A 15,622-nucleotide genomic window follows, 5' to 3' on the forward strand; every position below is an offset into this window, starting at 1 on the left:
TGCTGGCTGTGGGGCTTGCCTGCGGTTGCACGTTAGATTCAGGGGCAAGGAAGCCTGGCCATGCTGCTCAATGCGCTTTGCACAGGAATAACGGTGGTGCCTGCACTTAGTGGACGCCCACAGGCTAAGGCCACAGTGCCCACAGGAGGCTGCTGGCCAGAGGTTGGACTGTCTTCTGCAGGGCTCAACACTGGGTGGAGGTGCAGGAGCCGCTGTGTGCAGGGCCTGGGCCAGCAACCAGATCCTAAGAGCAGGGCTGCCAGGGGCACGCTTCAGACACGTGAGACACCAGGGCTTTGAACTCGTGACCATACGCTTGCAAGGCAGACGCTCTAAGCCACTGACCATGGACAACACTAATTCCTGAGGCTTGAAGCCTCTTTATCATTAAAAAATATGTCATTAAAAAAGCAAAGAGACATGTCTTTCATTCCCAGCCTGTTCTAAAACTAGCTGCTGGTGTTCTATATCATAGGGAAGTTCCTTTTAGTATAGCCCTTACTTCCATGTACGTCTTATAAAGATATGAAATAGGTGACTCACTTGTTATGGGGGGCTGGGAGGGGAGGAAAAGAATTAAACTAGTAGTGCTAAGGACAGAAGCAGGTCGAAGAACTGATTCAAATTCCCTCTTTTAGTCCAATGACCTTGACTTTGCTTTTTTACTTTTTTGGGGGGGGAGGTGGCGCGGGGGTGGGGGCACATACTCAGCTGTGCTCAGGACTTCCTCTGGGCTTTGTGCTCAGGTGACTGTATGCAGTGCCATGAACAGCTATATGTAAGACAAGTGCCTTAACCCCTGTATTACCCCCCTGGCCCTGGCCCAGTGGCTCCAAAGGAATACTTATTTTCTACCGGAAATATAATTTTCAGATACAAATCTTTTTGGTGGGCAAGAGTACTGCCCATCATTCATTCAGCTGCAATGCTCAAGAAGTCTACCTGACGGGCACCAGGCTGACTAAGCCCTACGCACCAACTTCATGACTCAGGCGAACAGTGTAAATGTGTCATGTGTAAATGTCACAGTACCCAGGGGTTCTTAAAACCAACAGTTTTGCTGGTTTGGTTTGGATTTTGGCTCCTGAGGGTGGTTCCGGGGTTGCTTCTGGCAATGCTCAATGAACTCCGAGGTAGCAGGGACTGAACTTGGGGTTCCCACATGCAAAGCATGAGCTCTAGCCCTTTCCGTCAACTTCCCAAGTCCAATGAGGAATGAGGAACCAGGAGACTGTTGCCTGTCAAGTCCTCACAGGTGAAAGCTCTAATTAACAGGGTAAAAGAAACCCTACCATTTTCCCAGTATTTGGAATCAATTTCTGTTTGTCACTGTGTTGGTCCCTTTGATTTGATAGTGTCCCCTCCTTATTTTAGCATAATTTCAAGAACAGGAACCAGGGGATCCCTTTTTTCCCTTTTTTTGACATGACATACCTTGCATATTTTATACAAAGAATCTTGTCCGTCTCCTCCAGTGTCCTTAAAATAATCATGGGCTGGGAACGTCCGGTTAATGTCCCGGGTGATGGCACTGTCCTGGGGAGACTCCTGCGGAGACATAAGGGAGAGGATATCGAGCAATTAATCATGCATGCACCTCCTGGGCTTCACAGAGCACAGTCTTCTTACTTTACGCTTTAAAATGTTGCAGGGACACACATGCACATATGCAAGCCCAAGTTATTGCTGTTTTGGGGGCTGCTCAAACAAAGGCAAAATAAAATCTTAAGGGGGGATAAAAAAAGACTGGGGAGGAGAAACCTGTTTACATACCACTGTGTGTGAATTCCACCCGTGTTGCAAGGAAACGCAGGCGGTGACCTTTCCATTACAACAAGATAAATGTGTAAAAATGACTTCCCATAGGAAAATGTTCAACAGAATATTAAAAGGAGGCAAAGCACTCCAAGTAGGAAAACTGGGCATAAAAATTTCTATTTTAACTGACCTTTGAGCATGAAACCCATAAAAATGTTCTTAAGAGGAAATCCCTTAACTGGAACTTGTCCTAGGGGCAAGTGGCATAAAAATGCACAGAGCCATCGACTCGAAACAACACTAGGCCACTAAGCACAAAGGAATTCAATCGGGCAATGGGAAAATATCCCTTGCTTTCACAATGGAGAAAAATCTGCTTCTTTCTATGAACTAAGACTGAACTAATGGCAGCAATTTCGACAACTTTATATAAAACACAGGGGGCTTTCAGCTATTGCGATTACCCACCCCTTGTTAAGTATCCTATTTGCTCCCCTCCTAAAGAAGCAGAGCACAGAGTCATGCCCTGCTTCAGCAATATACTGCCTTCATATCCACGGCTGCAGCTTTGCGGCTCTGTAGTGATACTACCTCACATTCAGAACATCCTCCAAGAGCCTGAGACTCCTGCTTCTAGATGAAAAAACAAGACTGATATTCTTCTTCTCTTGTCTGGCAATTTCCCTGGGCTTTTGGGCACTCAGGTTCCCCGCGCCATAATAAATATTCAGTTGTGGAATCTGAACTTACAAGCCTTTACTCTTCCTTAACCAACAATCCAAACTGTTAAAGACACTGCCAAACTACTATCCACAAGGGCATTACTGGTGTTTATTGCTACTGGATATGAACACACAATAACAACAGTTAAAGCAGTCCAAAACGATGGTGGTTCCAAAACCCAAGGTTGTCTGTGAGATGCATCAGCTACTGCCGTGCAGCCATGTCTAGGCTGCTGCAGATGGACGAAGAACGGAAACAGAACTAGGGGAGAAATGTCGGCAATGCAAGACAGCAAAATTAGGGGAGAGAGCTAGAGGACTGAAGAGAATGTGAACACAGAAAGCTACAGAGTGAGCGCAAAGGGTTCCTGATCAATCATGAAAAAGAAAAGAAAATGTAGATGGACATTGTCAAACTGAAAACCTATCTGATCATGGAGCTGTATCCATAACTCTTAAGTAGGAAGACAGACAAATGCTTTTGAAGAGAAGAAAAAAGGTAATGGTAGTAAAAGACTGAACAGACATTTCATAAAAGCAAATATATAAACGGTAAACAAGCACAAGAGAAAAGTTCAACATTAGTCATCAGGGAAACATAAATTAAAAGCCACATTTGAGATTCTACCACACACCCACTAAATGCTAAAATTAAAAAGACCCAATACACAAACACACACATATGGTATCTAAGTGTTGGCAAAGGATGTGAAACAAGTGCAACTTCCATCCACTGCTGGTAGGAATGCAAAATGGTGCAAATAGTTTGGGAACAGTTTGGAAGTTTCTATAAAGTTATACACTTACAGGGCCAGAGAGATAGTACAGAAGACAGAGAAGACAGGGCGTTTGCCTTGCACACAGCCAACCCGGATTCAATACCCAGCATCCCATATAGTCCCCAAGTACCACCATGAGTAATTCCTAAGTGAAGAACCAGAGTAACTCCTAAGCATCACTAGGTGTGGACCAAAAAGCAAAACAAAGCAAAACAAAACAAAACCAAACGCGAACAACAACAACAACACAGTAACGTTATATACTTACCACAGACTCATAGGTATTTAACCACGAAAAATGAAAACATAAATACATAAAAGGGCTTGAATGCAGATGTTCATAGAAGCTTTATTTATAGCCCAAACCAAAAACAATATAAATACATTCCAAGGGGTAAAAATATTGTGTTACATCCATATAGTAGAATACTACTCATAAATAAAACAAAACAAACTTTTTTAAAAATAGTTTTTGGGTTACACCCCAGCAGTGCTTAGGGGACCATCTGGGGTGCCGGGGAGCCATCTGGGTAGGCTGTGAGCAAAGCAAGCACCTGACCCACTGTTCAGTGCTCTAGCCCCTAGGTCAGAATAAACTCTTGACATACGCAACATGATGGGACCCAAAAGCACCACGAAAGAAGTCAGACAATGGAATCAAAGGCAATATCCTGTCATTTCCTGTATATGAAATTATAGAAAAGTTAGGATTATCGGGCAAACACCCTACCTGCTGTGCTATCGCTCCAGCCCCTGACGCAGTGTCTTACTAGTTTAACAACGCAGGTCAGTTTCATCTAACTTACGTAACTATAAAAGGAGTCACTGAAATGGAAGTGTCGATTATAAATACATAAACAAGTTCTCCCATGCAGACAGAAGACACTTCATGTAAATGTGGCTAAGCTCTGGCACCTGCTGACAGCCGGGGCTGGCGTTGGAACACAGGCTTTGCTCAGACACACGCAACACACGGCACCTACGTGGCATATCATTTTCATTTTTGTATCGTACTTTCCCTTGAAGACGATCTGCAGCTTCTACAGAGCCATGCAAATGTATGAGGCAGTCACTTCTGGGGAAAGAGACATAATAAAGTCTCAAATTTTCATGCAGCTTATGTAGAAATATGATGGGACCTATGCACATAGCCACAGACTAGAAAATGTGTGGTGAAATGTATGGGGCATCCCTGGGGTAATAGAAAGTAAGTGTGTGTGTGTGTGCCCGCGCGCGTGTATGTGTGTGTGTGTGTGTAAACAGAAAAAAGTGAATTCACAATAAAATTTAGGCCATATGTCAGATGTCTTGAACTTTTTTCTTTTTAAATTCTTTGACATGCAGGGGGGGAAAAAGGCCCAAGGCATCTTTTGTACTAAGCAATGAAAATGCTCATCTGATTATGAGATTACCCCATCCCATCAAAAGTCATGTGAATGGGGCACTGAACTAAATCAGGAATATACTTCATTAATTGAAAAATTTAAAACACATTCCAATATATTAAAAAAACAGAAGAACGCTCTGATTCAAAAAAATTTTCAAGTTGTGTAAAAAGCAGGAATCAGAAAATAACTTTGGGGCTAGAGAGATCGTACAGAGGATAGGGCGCTTGCCCTGAACATGGCTGACCTGGGTTCAATCCCTGGTACCCCATGTGGTCCCCAGAGTACTGCCACAAGTGATCCCTGAGTGCAGATCCCTGAGCACTGCTGGATGTGGCCCAAAAGTTAAAAAAAGAAAAGAATTTCAAGAGAAATAGAACAGATATTGTGTTAAAATTCTGTTACTTTCAAGAGATATCACAAAAAAAAGAGATTGTATATCAAAACTATATGCTCTATTTTTGTGAGGTAAAAAGTTTTTTTTTTTAAATCTAGGATTATGAATATTCTCCTGAATGTAGTTTTAATTTAGCACAGATTTAATATGAAACAACAACACAAAGTGATAAACCCATATATGACTTGCTAGAAAGAAAATTTTACTATTAATAAAATCAGCCAACAATGAATGCATTATAAATAAAACCTCTTCAATTACAAAACTGTAGTGCGGTTATAACACTAGGAGGAAAAATATCCACCTTACCCTCATTAAGAGAAAAAAAATTAACAAAGACTAAAACTTTCTGAGCTTAAGGTGTAGCGGAAGTAGCATAAGGACATTAGTAAAAGGTCTTAGGCCTGATAAACTCAAAACCATAAGCATCAGCACCATAAGGCACTTGCCTTGCATGTGGCCAACCTGGCACCACAAAGAGTCCCCTGGGTCCTCCAGGAAAGATTCCTGAGCCCAAAACCAGGAGTAAGACCAGAGTGCCAATGGGTCTGGCCCCAAACCAACCACCAACCATCCAACCCATAAATTAACACATCAATACCATTGTAAATTGTGGCCTAAATTATAATCCTTCAATTAAGATTTCCAGAGTTCAGGGATGTGGCTCGGTGGTTCAGGGCTTCTGCAGGCATGAAGCGGCCAGTTTCCTGCTGACACGAAACCACAAGTCTAATGTGATCCTTGTGGCACTGCTGCTACAGTGAGTGACCCCCCCGCAGCTCAACCAAAGCGTGTGGCCATAGGAGAGCAAAGCTAAAGTGTGCAATCTCTGACAAGCACTGCGACCACACGTATGACCACCGGCCAGTGCAAGAACAAAGCACGAAAGAGAGGGGGAAAGAAATTTTTGTAATTCAGTTTAAGAAACAGGCCAACAGTAGGGAACCGATCAACCAAGCGGGCAGCAGTACTTTACTATATTAAAAAAGGAACTGCTCGGATTATGTACAGGAAAACTTTCTGGAAAAAGAAAGATCTGTTAATTGCATCATTGAATTAGATCTTCTCTTCTCAAGAGGATTCTGATTAAAAAAACCAAACAAACATATACTTCACTGTTACTGATGTAATATGGTTATAATAGTGCTAATGTTTATACTCTTGGTCGTCTCACATGTGACCAGCTTGGGTTCAACCCCCAACATCCCATGTGGTCCCTTGAGCACCACCAGGAGTGATTCCTGGGCAAAGAGCCAGGAGTAACCCCTGAGCATCAGCGGGTGGGACCCCAAAACCAAAAAAACATTTTTGTAAATGGTCATTCTAGTCATATTGATCACATCAAACTGATGATGAAGATAAACTTGCCAAGGAATATTAGATATCTAATATAGATATAGATCATTTGAAAACTCAAATCATATATGTGCTCTTGGCATAAATTAGTTTGTGCAGCTCCACCACCAAAGTGCCAATGAGTCTCTGCCACTATCTTGAAGTCATTTCGGCTCCGTCATTTCTTCCCACCCTTCAAGCCCCTCACCCCTCCCTGCCCTTGGTAGCCTCAGTTCTACTGTCAGTTTCCAAGGCTTTCTTCACATTGGGTTTTGATATTTTTAAAATGTCAGAATAAACCTACTGTAGGAATTCCATGAACGCAACACTGGAGCTCTGAGGCAAACTAACATCATAAATCATGGTGTAACGGGGCCGGATTAGTACAGTGGGAGGGTGTTTGCCTTCCAAGTCCTGGGCCCAAGTTTGATTCTGGCATCTCACATAGTTCCCTGAGTCCCACTAGGACTGACCCCTGCATGTAGAGTCAGGAGTAGCCCTGAGCACCGCTAAGTGGCACCCAAACAAAATTCTGGAGTAAGACAGGCATGAAAGAGAGAAAATTATTTTCAGAGGGGCTAGGGAGATAGTATAGCAGGCCTGGTACTTGTCTTGCATGTAGCCGACCTGAGTTTGCAACCCAAATGAAAAAAAAATTATATTCAAAATTGAGTAAGAAGTGAAAAATCTTTTAAATGTTATGCCTAGGGCTGGATAGATAGTACAGTAGGTAAGGTGCTTGACTTACATGTGACCAACAAGGGGACAATCCCCAACATCCCATATGGTCCCTCGAACACCATCAGGAGTGATTCCTGAGTAACCCCTGAGCATCATTGTGTGTGACCCAAAAATAAAAAAAAATTTAAAAAAAATGGTTATTTCAGTCACATTGGTCACATCAGAGTGATGATGAATATTAACTTGTCAAGGTATAATTATCAGATAGATATGATCTGAAAACACAAATGTACTTAGGATGGAAAAATAATAAAAATTAAAAAATTCTGTCACTTTTCAGTTCTTTTCTGCCATCCAAGTTCTATTGATCATAGGAGTCACCAGAGAACCAAGGGGCAAAATGCCACTTTGGGAAAGGGCAGCTTTGAAAATTCACTTGCCAAAATTTTAAAGCTTTCAAAGAATGATAATAAATTCAGGAATCCATGTGAACCTCTTTGCTTAAAATACATGATCTTAGAAAATATGCTAAAGAATTTGGGGGAAAAAATCCATTTGGCTTGCCAGAGGCCAAGTCACACAAAAATGATCCAGAAATTTTAACAATGACGGATTTAGCAAGTGTCTAGCAGAAGAATGACATCATTTAGCTTGAAAATTTTCTGAAAACAAATTCCAGTAGCATTATGGATAACGCCTACCTAAGATTACACAACAAAAAACTTTGGCAAAACACTGAGATCTGTATCAAATAAAATTAAGGTTTTTGCACCTATATGGCGTCCTTTTGATTCTCAGGATTTAAAGTTGCAGATGATATAGGGAATGTATTGGTATAATGTGCTTTGACTGACATTACTCAAATGACTAAGGCAGTCAAATAATTCTCCTCACCAGATTAGTTAGCAGTCACAAGAAAACAAGTTTTATGACAAGTGAATTTAGGGGAATCCTTTTTAAAAGATTTTTTAAATCTCTAAAAGAACAGAAAGGGGCGGAGGGGCTGGGGCGACAGTACAGTGGGCATTTACCTTGCACACAGCTGACCTGGGTTCCATCCCCGTCACCCCAAATGGTTCCCTGAGCCCTCCCAGAGAGAGTCCTGAGGCAGAGCCAGAAGAATGCCCTGAGCACTGCTGGGTGTGCCCCCAAGTAAAACTAAGAGAACAGAGAATAGGAAATTAGCTCAAAGGGCTGCCACCCCATCCCTCATACTAGGCACTGCACCAAGCCTTCACGCTTGCACAGCCAGGCTGAGTAACGCCAGGTACAACCCTGAAAAGGCTGAACACTGCTCAAAGGTTCCGGAGTCCTTAAAATAATGGAAGTTGTGTGTGTGTGTGTGTGCGCGCGCGCATGCGTGTGTGTATTTGTGTGTGTGCGCGTGCGTGTGTGTTTTAAACTGGTCTGTGTTTCAGTTGCTTTATCACAAGAAAAAGTTAAATCTCAGAAGAAAACTAAAACATCAGGAATATGCAGAACAAATATCTTGAGAATGTTCTGTGAAGAGCAGCGTGGCGCATCTGTCTGGTTTTGCAGGACACTCCGTGTCACTAGGACTCAATCCTCCTTGTGTTGAGTGAAAACAGCACAGACAATTTATAAATACACAAACTATTTCCATAATCTAGAAAGATTTTATTCACAAAAACCAGAGGCACTGCTGGATTTGTCCCCCGGGGCAGCTGGCCAAGTCTCGCTCCTTATACAGCATGTCAATTGGTTAGGAGCGACACGACCACTGAGAGTTTCATAGCAATTTCAAATATACTGAACATGCTTTTGCTGACTTATAACTCATTCACAGAATTTCTGTCACAAACAAGCTACGGCAATTTGAAATGCACAGCCCTTTGAACACATGCTCCCCCCCCTACCCCCACCCCCCCCACCCCTTAATCAAATGGGTCGGGCCTGGCAGCAACGTACATGGCTTGCGTGTATGGATTAAATTCTGAACACTATCGAAAATGAAACAAAACGAGGCATAAATGTGGCCAGCGAGAGAGCTAATGGGCTGGAGCACATGCTTTGTATGTGGGAGGCCCAGGTCTGACGCCCACCTGGGGCCCTGAACGTTGCCAGGAGCAACCACTGAGCACTGAGCAGGAAGGAGCACCAAGTAGTCAGGAGCGACTCACAAAACAAACCCCTCCCAAGCGGACTTCCCCGTGCACGGCCCTGTAGTACGCTGCCCCTTATATTTGCTGACGGATATGTGTAAATGACACAACCACTTCTGTAAATTGTATGAGTTTCATGTAAAATTAAATATACATCCCAGAAATTCCACAGTTGCTGTATAAGAGATATGAAAATGAATGTCCAAAATAAATAAGACATGTATAAGAACGTTTATAGTGCGACCTTTTTTGTAGCAGTCAGCCATGAGGAAAGTTCACCAACCAAGAAGTCAACAATTTATATTTACATAATTATCTTACACAAGAGCAGGTAAAAAATTATTATTATTTTTTTGTGGTTTTCGGGGCCACACTAAGTGGTGCTCAGGGACACTTTCACACTTTGTGCTCAGGAGTGACCCCGAAGCCCAAGGGACCACATGTGGTGCTGATGGCATTTGAACCAGCGTCAGTGGGATGTGAGGCAAACGCCTTTGACTTCGTACTTGCTCTCTGGCCCTGGAAAAACTTTTGTTAAAAAACTACACACCGTTATTACCAGCACATTGACTTTATTTTTGGCTTGGGGGCTACAGCAGTTCTGTGCTCTGGAGTCACTCCCAGCACATACTCGTGAAGTGGTGGGGGCTGAACACGAGCCTCCCACTTGGGAGTCAGACTTCTGAGCGACGTCTCTGGTCCAAAAAGCAAGTTTACAACTCAGAAGTTACCGTGGCTAATGTTTGGCTGACATATGCTTAATGTTTATATATATTTTTGAATCGCTTTTGGGGGGTCACACCTGATGGTGCTTGGTTGTCTGCAGTCACTCCCAGTGGTACTAGGGGGCCACCTGGGCCCTACCTGGCACGACTCAGGGAATGAAGATGCAAGGACTGGAAATCAGGGCCTCAAACATGCAAAGCATGAGCTCTACCACTGAGACCACAAGATTAGCAGGTGATTTTAAATTAATTTTCACTCACAACAAAACGTTGAATGTATTATCTGGAAATTATCCTCCCCGAGTATTTTTAGTATGTGGGGACCTATCAAATTCAGGATCATCATTTTCTTGGCCAAATTGCTAAATTTGTTTTTTTTTTTTCCCCAGAGGGCCATTCAGTGGTGAGGGTTAAACCTGGGCTCCTGCCTGCAAAGTCTGCACTCCAGGCCCTCTGAATCATCTCCCTAGCTTTGGAATATTAACACATTTATTCTTCTTTTGCTATAGACAAGGTTAGTAAGTGGAACTACGATTAAGGGAAAACAGATGTTTTCCATAATCACTCCAATTCCCAGAAGACCAAACATGTGCCCCCTCCTACCCCCACTCCCCTTTTGTTGTTTAGTTTCTACCTGGATTATACTGCTAATTTGTCCCTTAGAGAGATGTAGCCATTACTCTGCTTTGTAACAGTCATCTACGTATGTGTCCTGCCCTTCATCTGATCTATGACTAACTGTTGCATCTAAAGTTCCAAAGAACTGCACATGAAGTTTATGGACCCCATTAGGAGCCCATGTACGACTTGCTGAGATCACATGTTGACTTGGGGAGGACTTACCAACTGGAGCTCAAGGGCACAACACGGTGCTGAGGATTGAACCAGGGTTGAACATGCTTAAGGCACAGAGCCTTGACCTCTAAACTAGATCTATGATCCATGGGGACTGATTTTAAAGAAGATCCTCCACAATATATGAATCTCCTTGGTTTGTCAGTCGAGAAGTCCTAGAAACAACAAAGAGTCCATGCCATGCAGTACAAGGTTCTTGGTTTATAGGCAACCAGGGCTTGGAGGGATGGCTGACTCTAAGACTAAGGCAGGAAATTTACAGGATGACCCTGGAGCATGGAGTAGTGCCAGAGAGAAAGGAAATCCCCTGACCTATCCCCTCCCCCGCCAACATAGTTCCACAAGACTGGAGTATCTCATAGGAACATAAGAGTCAAATGAGGCTTCTGTGGCTGAAGTTAGAACTTTCTGAGCAACAAAATAAATGAAGTAGTACAGGTTTTATAATCTAAAGTAAAAAGTAAATTTTTCTTGGAGCCCACACTTAGACGCAAATACAAAGAGAAGTTGGACTTTTCACAAAGAACTGTGAAGAGTTCAGACTATAGGAAATGCCCTGAATTCATTTCCTATTACTTTGTAAACCAAACATAGCTTTTAAAATGAAATTCTATTAAAACTGGAAAAAGAAGCATAAACTACCTCCTATAAAATATGGAAAATCAAGCTTAAGGAGATAAAACCTTGGGGCTGGAGCAATAGCACAGTGGGTAGAGCATTTGCCTTGCATGCGGGCCGACCCAGGTTCAAATCCCAGCATCCCATATGGTCCCCTGAGCATCGCCAGGAGTAATTCCACAGTGCAGGAGTAACCCGCGCATCGCCGGGTATGACCCCCCCAGAAAAAAAAAAAAACAAGGAGACAAAACCAACCAAACCCACATAGCAGTAGAGCTTTACGATTACTAGGCACTCAATAAAAGGTTGTACTGAATTTATACAATGAAACTGGAAAAATGAAGTAGTTCTAGGCTCACTTTTAGAAGCTCAGTATGACTCAGGTTTCTAGATTCTTCCTTGGTTCCAGTTCTAATATTCTTTAGTGTACAGGATAAAGCAGTGCAAATTCTAAGAGTCTTCTAATTAATTTGTAGAGAGAAAAGTCAAAGGAAAAAAATAACATTTGACTGTTTGCTTCTTAGTTTGGAAAGTCATTTATTAGTTCAAGTCTCAGTAGTACCGCATTCTGTCATTTTTTTTTTTGATAACTATTTTTATACCTTACTATGAGAATTGGTCCGCTGGGTAATTTCTCAGGATTAACAAGGTACTGGGAACTGGCGGAAACCCTTTGAATACACACCCTTTGTAAACTCAAGTTGAAAAATAGCAAGCTAAGAATGGCAGGAAGAAAAAGAAAGTACCCAAAGAGAATGAGTGGAAGGCTGCCGTGAGAAATAACCAGCACCAGGAAGATTATTTTTCTAAATTAACTTGTTGCCTAAAGAAAAAGTTAGACTTAAAGACTATTCTGGAAAGTTACAGATGCTATTTTTAGAAGCCATTGTGTTAATATTTAAAAAAACAGAAATGAGCACTAAAGATTCACTCAACTCCATTTTCGCGTATCCTATCATCACTGCTTACTATAGAGTAAAATCTTGAAGACCGTGAAAACAGACCAAGTTGCTTCTATAAAATCTGGAAATTTTATTTCTATTGTTCATGTTGAACCCGACAGTTCTAATGTGATAGTAAAGAAACACATTTAGGAAAAAACCAAAAATTATTTTGTCCTATAAATAATAATTTGGGTCTGAAAAGCAAACACTGTCTTTATGCAAGGGAAGGCTTCTAGGAATTCTGACAAAATTTTAAAAAGGTAGTCAATCTGAGATTTAATAAACAGACTTACAAGTTATTACCCTAATTTCTCTATAGGCATATTATCTAAGAATAGGTTATATCTTAATTATAGTGATTAAAACAAATTAAATCCTCCAGTCCCTTTTAGAAGATAGACAGGATCACATAATACCAAAAATGCAAAAAAAAAAAAAATCTTAAACTGATTTCAAGAATACAATTCCGGGGCTGGAGCAATAGCACAGCAGGTAGGACGTTGGCCTTGCATGCAGCTGACTACGGTTGGATTCCCAGCATCCCATATGGTCCCCCGAGCAGCGCCAGGAATAATTCCTGACTGCATAAACCAGGAGTAACCCCTGTGCATAGCCGGGTGTGACCCAAAGAGAGAGAGAGAAAAAAAAGAAAAGAAATACAATCCATCTCACTATGAAAAAACATTCTAACATTCCTATGTGACCAGGCTGTGTGGCACTGCACCAATGCTACAGTGGGGAATTCATGGATTTGTGGGTACAGATTGTTTTATAGATTTACCCCGTGATGCTCTTGGAGGCAAGAATCCAGGAATTACTCCTGATGGTGCTTGGGGGATATATGGGATGCTGGGAATTGAACCTGGTTGGGCGCGTGCAAAGCAAATGCCCTACCCACTGTGCTATTGTTCCAGCCCCTTGGAGGCAAGAATCTTAATTCTAGTAAAATGATCACCAACTGGGCTGGAGAAGAGTATAGGGGTAAGGCACTTGCCTTGCATACAGCTAACCTGCACAATGGTCACCTGGGCACTGGCACTCCATATGCTATCAAGAGTTCACTGAGCACAGCCAGGTAGAGCCTGATCATTAACTTAAAGACTTTCAATGAAATATTCTATACGTCTTCAGTAGTGATTCAAAATTTCCATTCGAAACCCATCAAACATACGTTCTAAAACATCAAGCAAAGCAAACTATTACTACCCTTTTTTTTGAACGTGACAGAAATAGAAGGCATTTCAAAATGTCCTCAACAAAAGATTGGAGTTGGACTTTTCACAAAGAACAGAGAAGCGGGGGGTCGTGGCAGGCTACCAGGGCACACAATGGAATGAAAACATTAAGTAGGCGCAGACAGTTATCTGCGGATACCCTCTCCCCCACATACTGTGTTGGCCTTTCCCTGCCTGGAAATTTCACACAACGATTTGGCCTTCCAGAGTTGGGTCACATCACTGAGTGATGTTGCACAGTGACACTTTCCTCTACAGCTCAGAATGTAGAGCTCTAACAGCTACGTATGGGTAACAGTACAGGCTGCAATAGCGACGTGCGGATAATTAACTCTATAATGTCAGACCACGACCAAACAAATGACACATATCTCTGTCCTTTTCCAGAATGGATCCTCTTTTTAAGTGAGGCCTGTCTGGAGAAGCCTATGACATACTGCTAGGCAGGCAGAAAGCACAAAGCTCTCAGATCATCGGTCGCTCTTTCCCATTAGACTGGAGATTTATGATGCTGCTGTAATTTCAATATGAGGAGAAAAGACAAAGGTGAAATATTCTATTTGGCCATTTCTTAACGCCTTGCGGGGGCATCTACAATTTCAGACAGTAGAGTCACTGCATATTATCAATACCATAATCGACCTGAACCAAATGAAAAAAAGAAAGGCAAAGAGCAGAAAATATTTACTGAAACACAGAAGGCACAAAAGTGGGATTCTTTTTTAATCCATGAAATATGTGAACCTGAACATTATAGAGGTTTGCTGATTCTTTTTTTTTTCCTCTTTTTGGGTCACATCCAGCAGTGCACAGGGGTTACTCCTGGCTCTGCACTCAGGAATTACTCCTGGCAGTGCTCGGGGGACCATATGGGATGCCGGGGATGGAACCCAGGTTGGCTGCATGCAAGGCAGATGCCCTACCCGCTGTGCTATCGCTCCAGTCCATTGATGACTATTCTCAACAAAAACAAACAAGGCTATTTCTCAGAGGCAAAAACAAAAAAGGTTTTCCTATTCCCTGTCTCATTCAGTAAGGAGTTCTTCCATTTCAAGACAATCAAATAACTATTTTAACCCCAAACACTGCTCATCTGTATTTATTTTTCTCCTCTCAATAAAGGAAACGTATCCACGCCCCTCCCCCCCGCCACACACACATCATGAAAACTAATGGTTATGTGGTTATGATCGATGAACTGCCAGTCTTTGTACGGAGCAATAGTACGGCAGGCAGGACACTTGCCTTGCACATGGCTCAACCATATGGTTCCCCAAGCCTGCCAGGAGTAATCCCTGAGTGCAAAGCCAGGAGTAAGTTCTGAGCACCACTGGGTGCCCCCCAACCCACAACTGGAAAAAACAAAGTTCCAGAAATGTTCGTCAAATAAATATCTTGATTTTAATAATACTTTAACACTTTATCAACTGAATATTTACGTTTACTTATGTTGATCTACAGTATATGATGTCAAAAAACTAAATGATTTATTTACAAGGGGTAGTTTTTTAAGTAAAATAATGCACTGCTATCACATTGTGTCAATCCAAATATGGCATTATAGTGCCATTCTAAAAATAAACCCCAGTCCCATGTGATGTGCACTTTTAGCTATGTTCATTTCCTTTTAGGGTTCAAGTTTCCCACAGGAAAATTGTTCAATGTTCGGCAAAACTGTTCAAAATCATGTACAGTGAAGGCATAAAGCAAACTGTACTGTCAACCTTTTCCTGATTTTACACTCTTGATTTTCCTCCTTGGCAATTTTTCTTGGAGAGGCCCACGAAGAAGGAAATAATCAAACACTTTTATCTGACAAAAATGAGCAAAAAAAACTCATTTGACAGAAGACGTGGAGGGGGGGGCGGGGGGGGGGGGGAAGGAGAGGTAGTTTCTGAGTCACCTACATTGCAAGAGACACAATTCTCACGCAAAGTCAGATTCCAAGTATTTCTGTTAACTATGAAGATTCTCTAATACTCATTTGAATGCCATTTCTGATATAAGTAAGTCAAGCTGCACATTAAATACTGTTTTGATACACCTTAAAATGGACTGCAGGATT

The 15,622-nt window shown here is 42.1% G+C and overlaps 1 protein-coding gene across 3 annotated transcripts in view; it reads right to left on the reverse strand.

The window, feature by feature from the left end:
* RABGAP1 (RAB GTPase activating protein 1) overlaps positions 1-15,622 on the reverse strand; it is a 168,780-nt gene that overhangs the window by 46,643 nt on the left and 106,515 nt on the right. For all 3 annotated transcript variants that reach the window (XM_056138508.1, XM_056138510.1, XM_056138509.1), the window contains one exon: positions 1,435-1,548. In XM_056138508.1, the coding sequence (XP_055994483.1) occupies positions 1,435-1,548 (114 nt within the window). The remainder of the gene's footprint in view (positions 1-1,434; positions 1,549-15,622) is intronic.

Source organism: Sorex fumeus, unplaced genomic scaffold, assembly GCF_029834395.1.
Source record: "Sorex fumeus unplaced genomic scaffold, SorFum_2.1 ptg000129l, whole genome shotgun sequence".
Lineage (NCBI taxonomy): Eukaryota > Metazoa > Chordata > Mammalia > Eulipotyphla > Soricidae > Sorex > Sorex fumeus.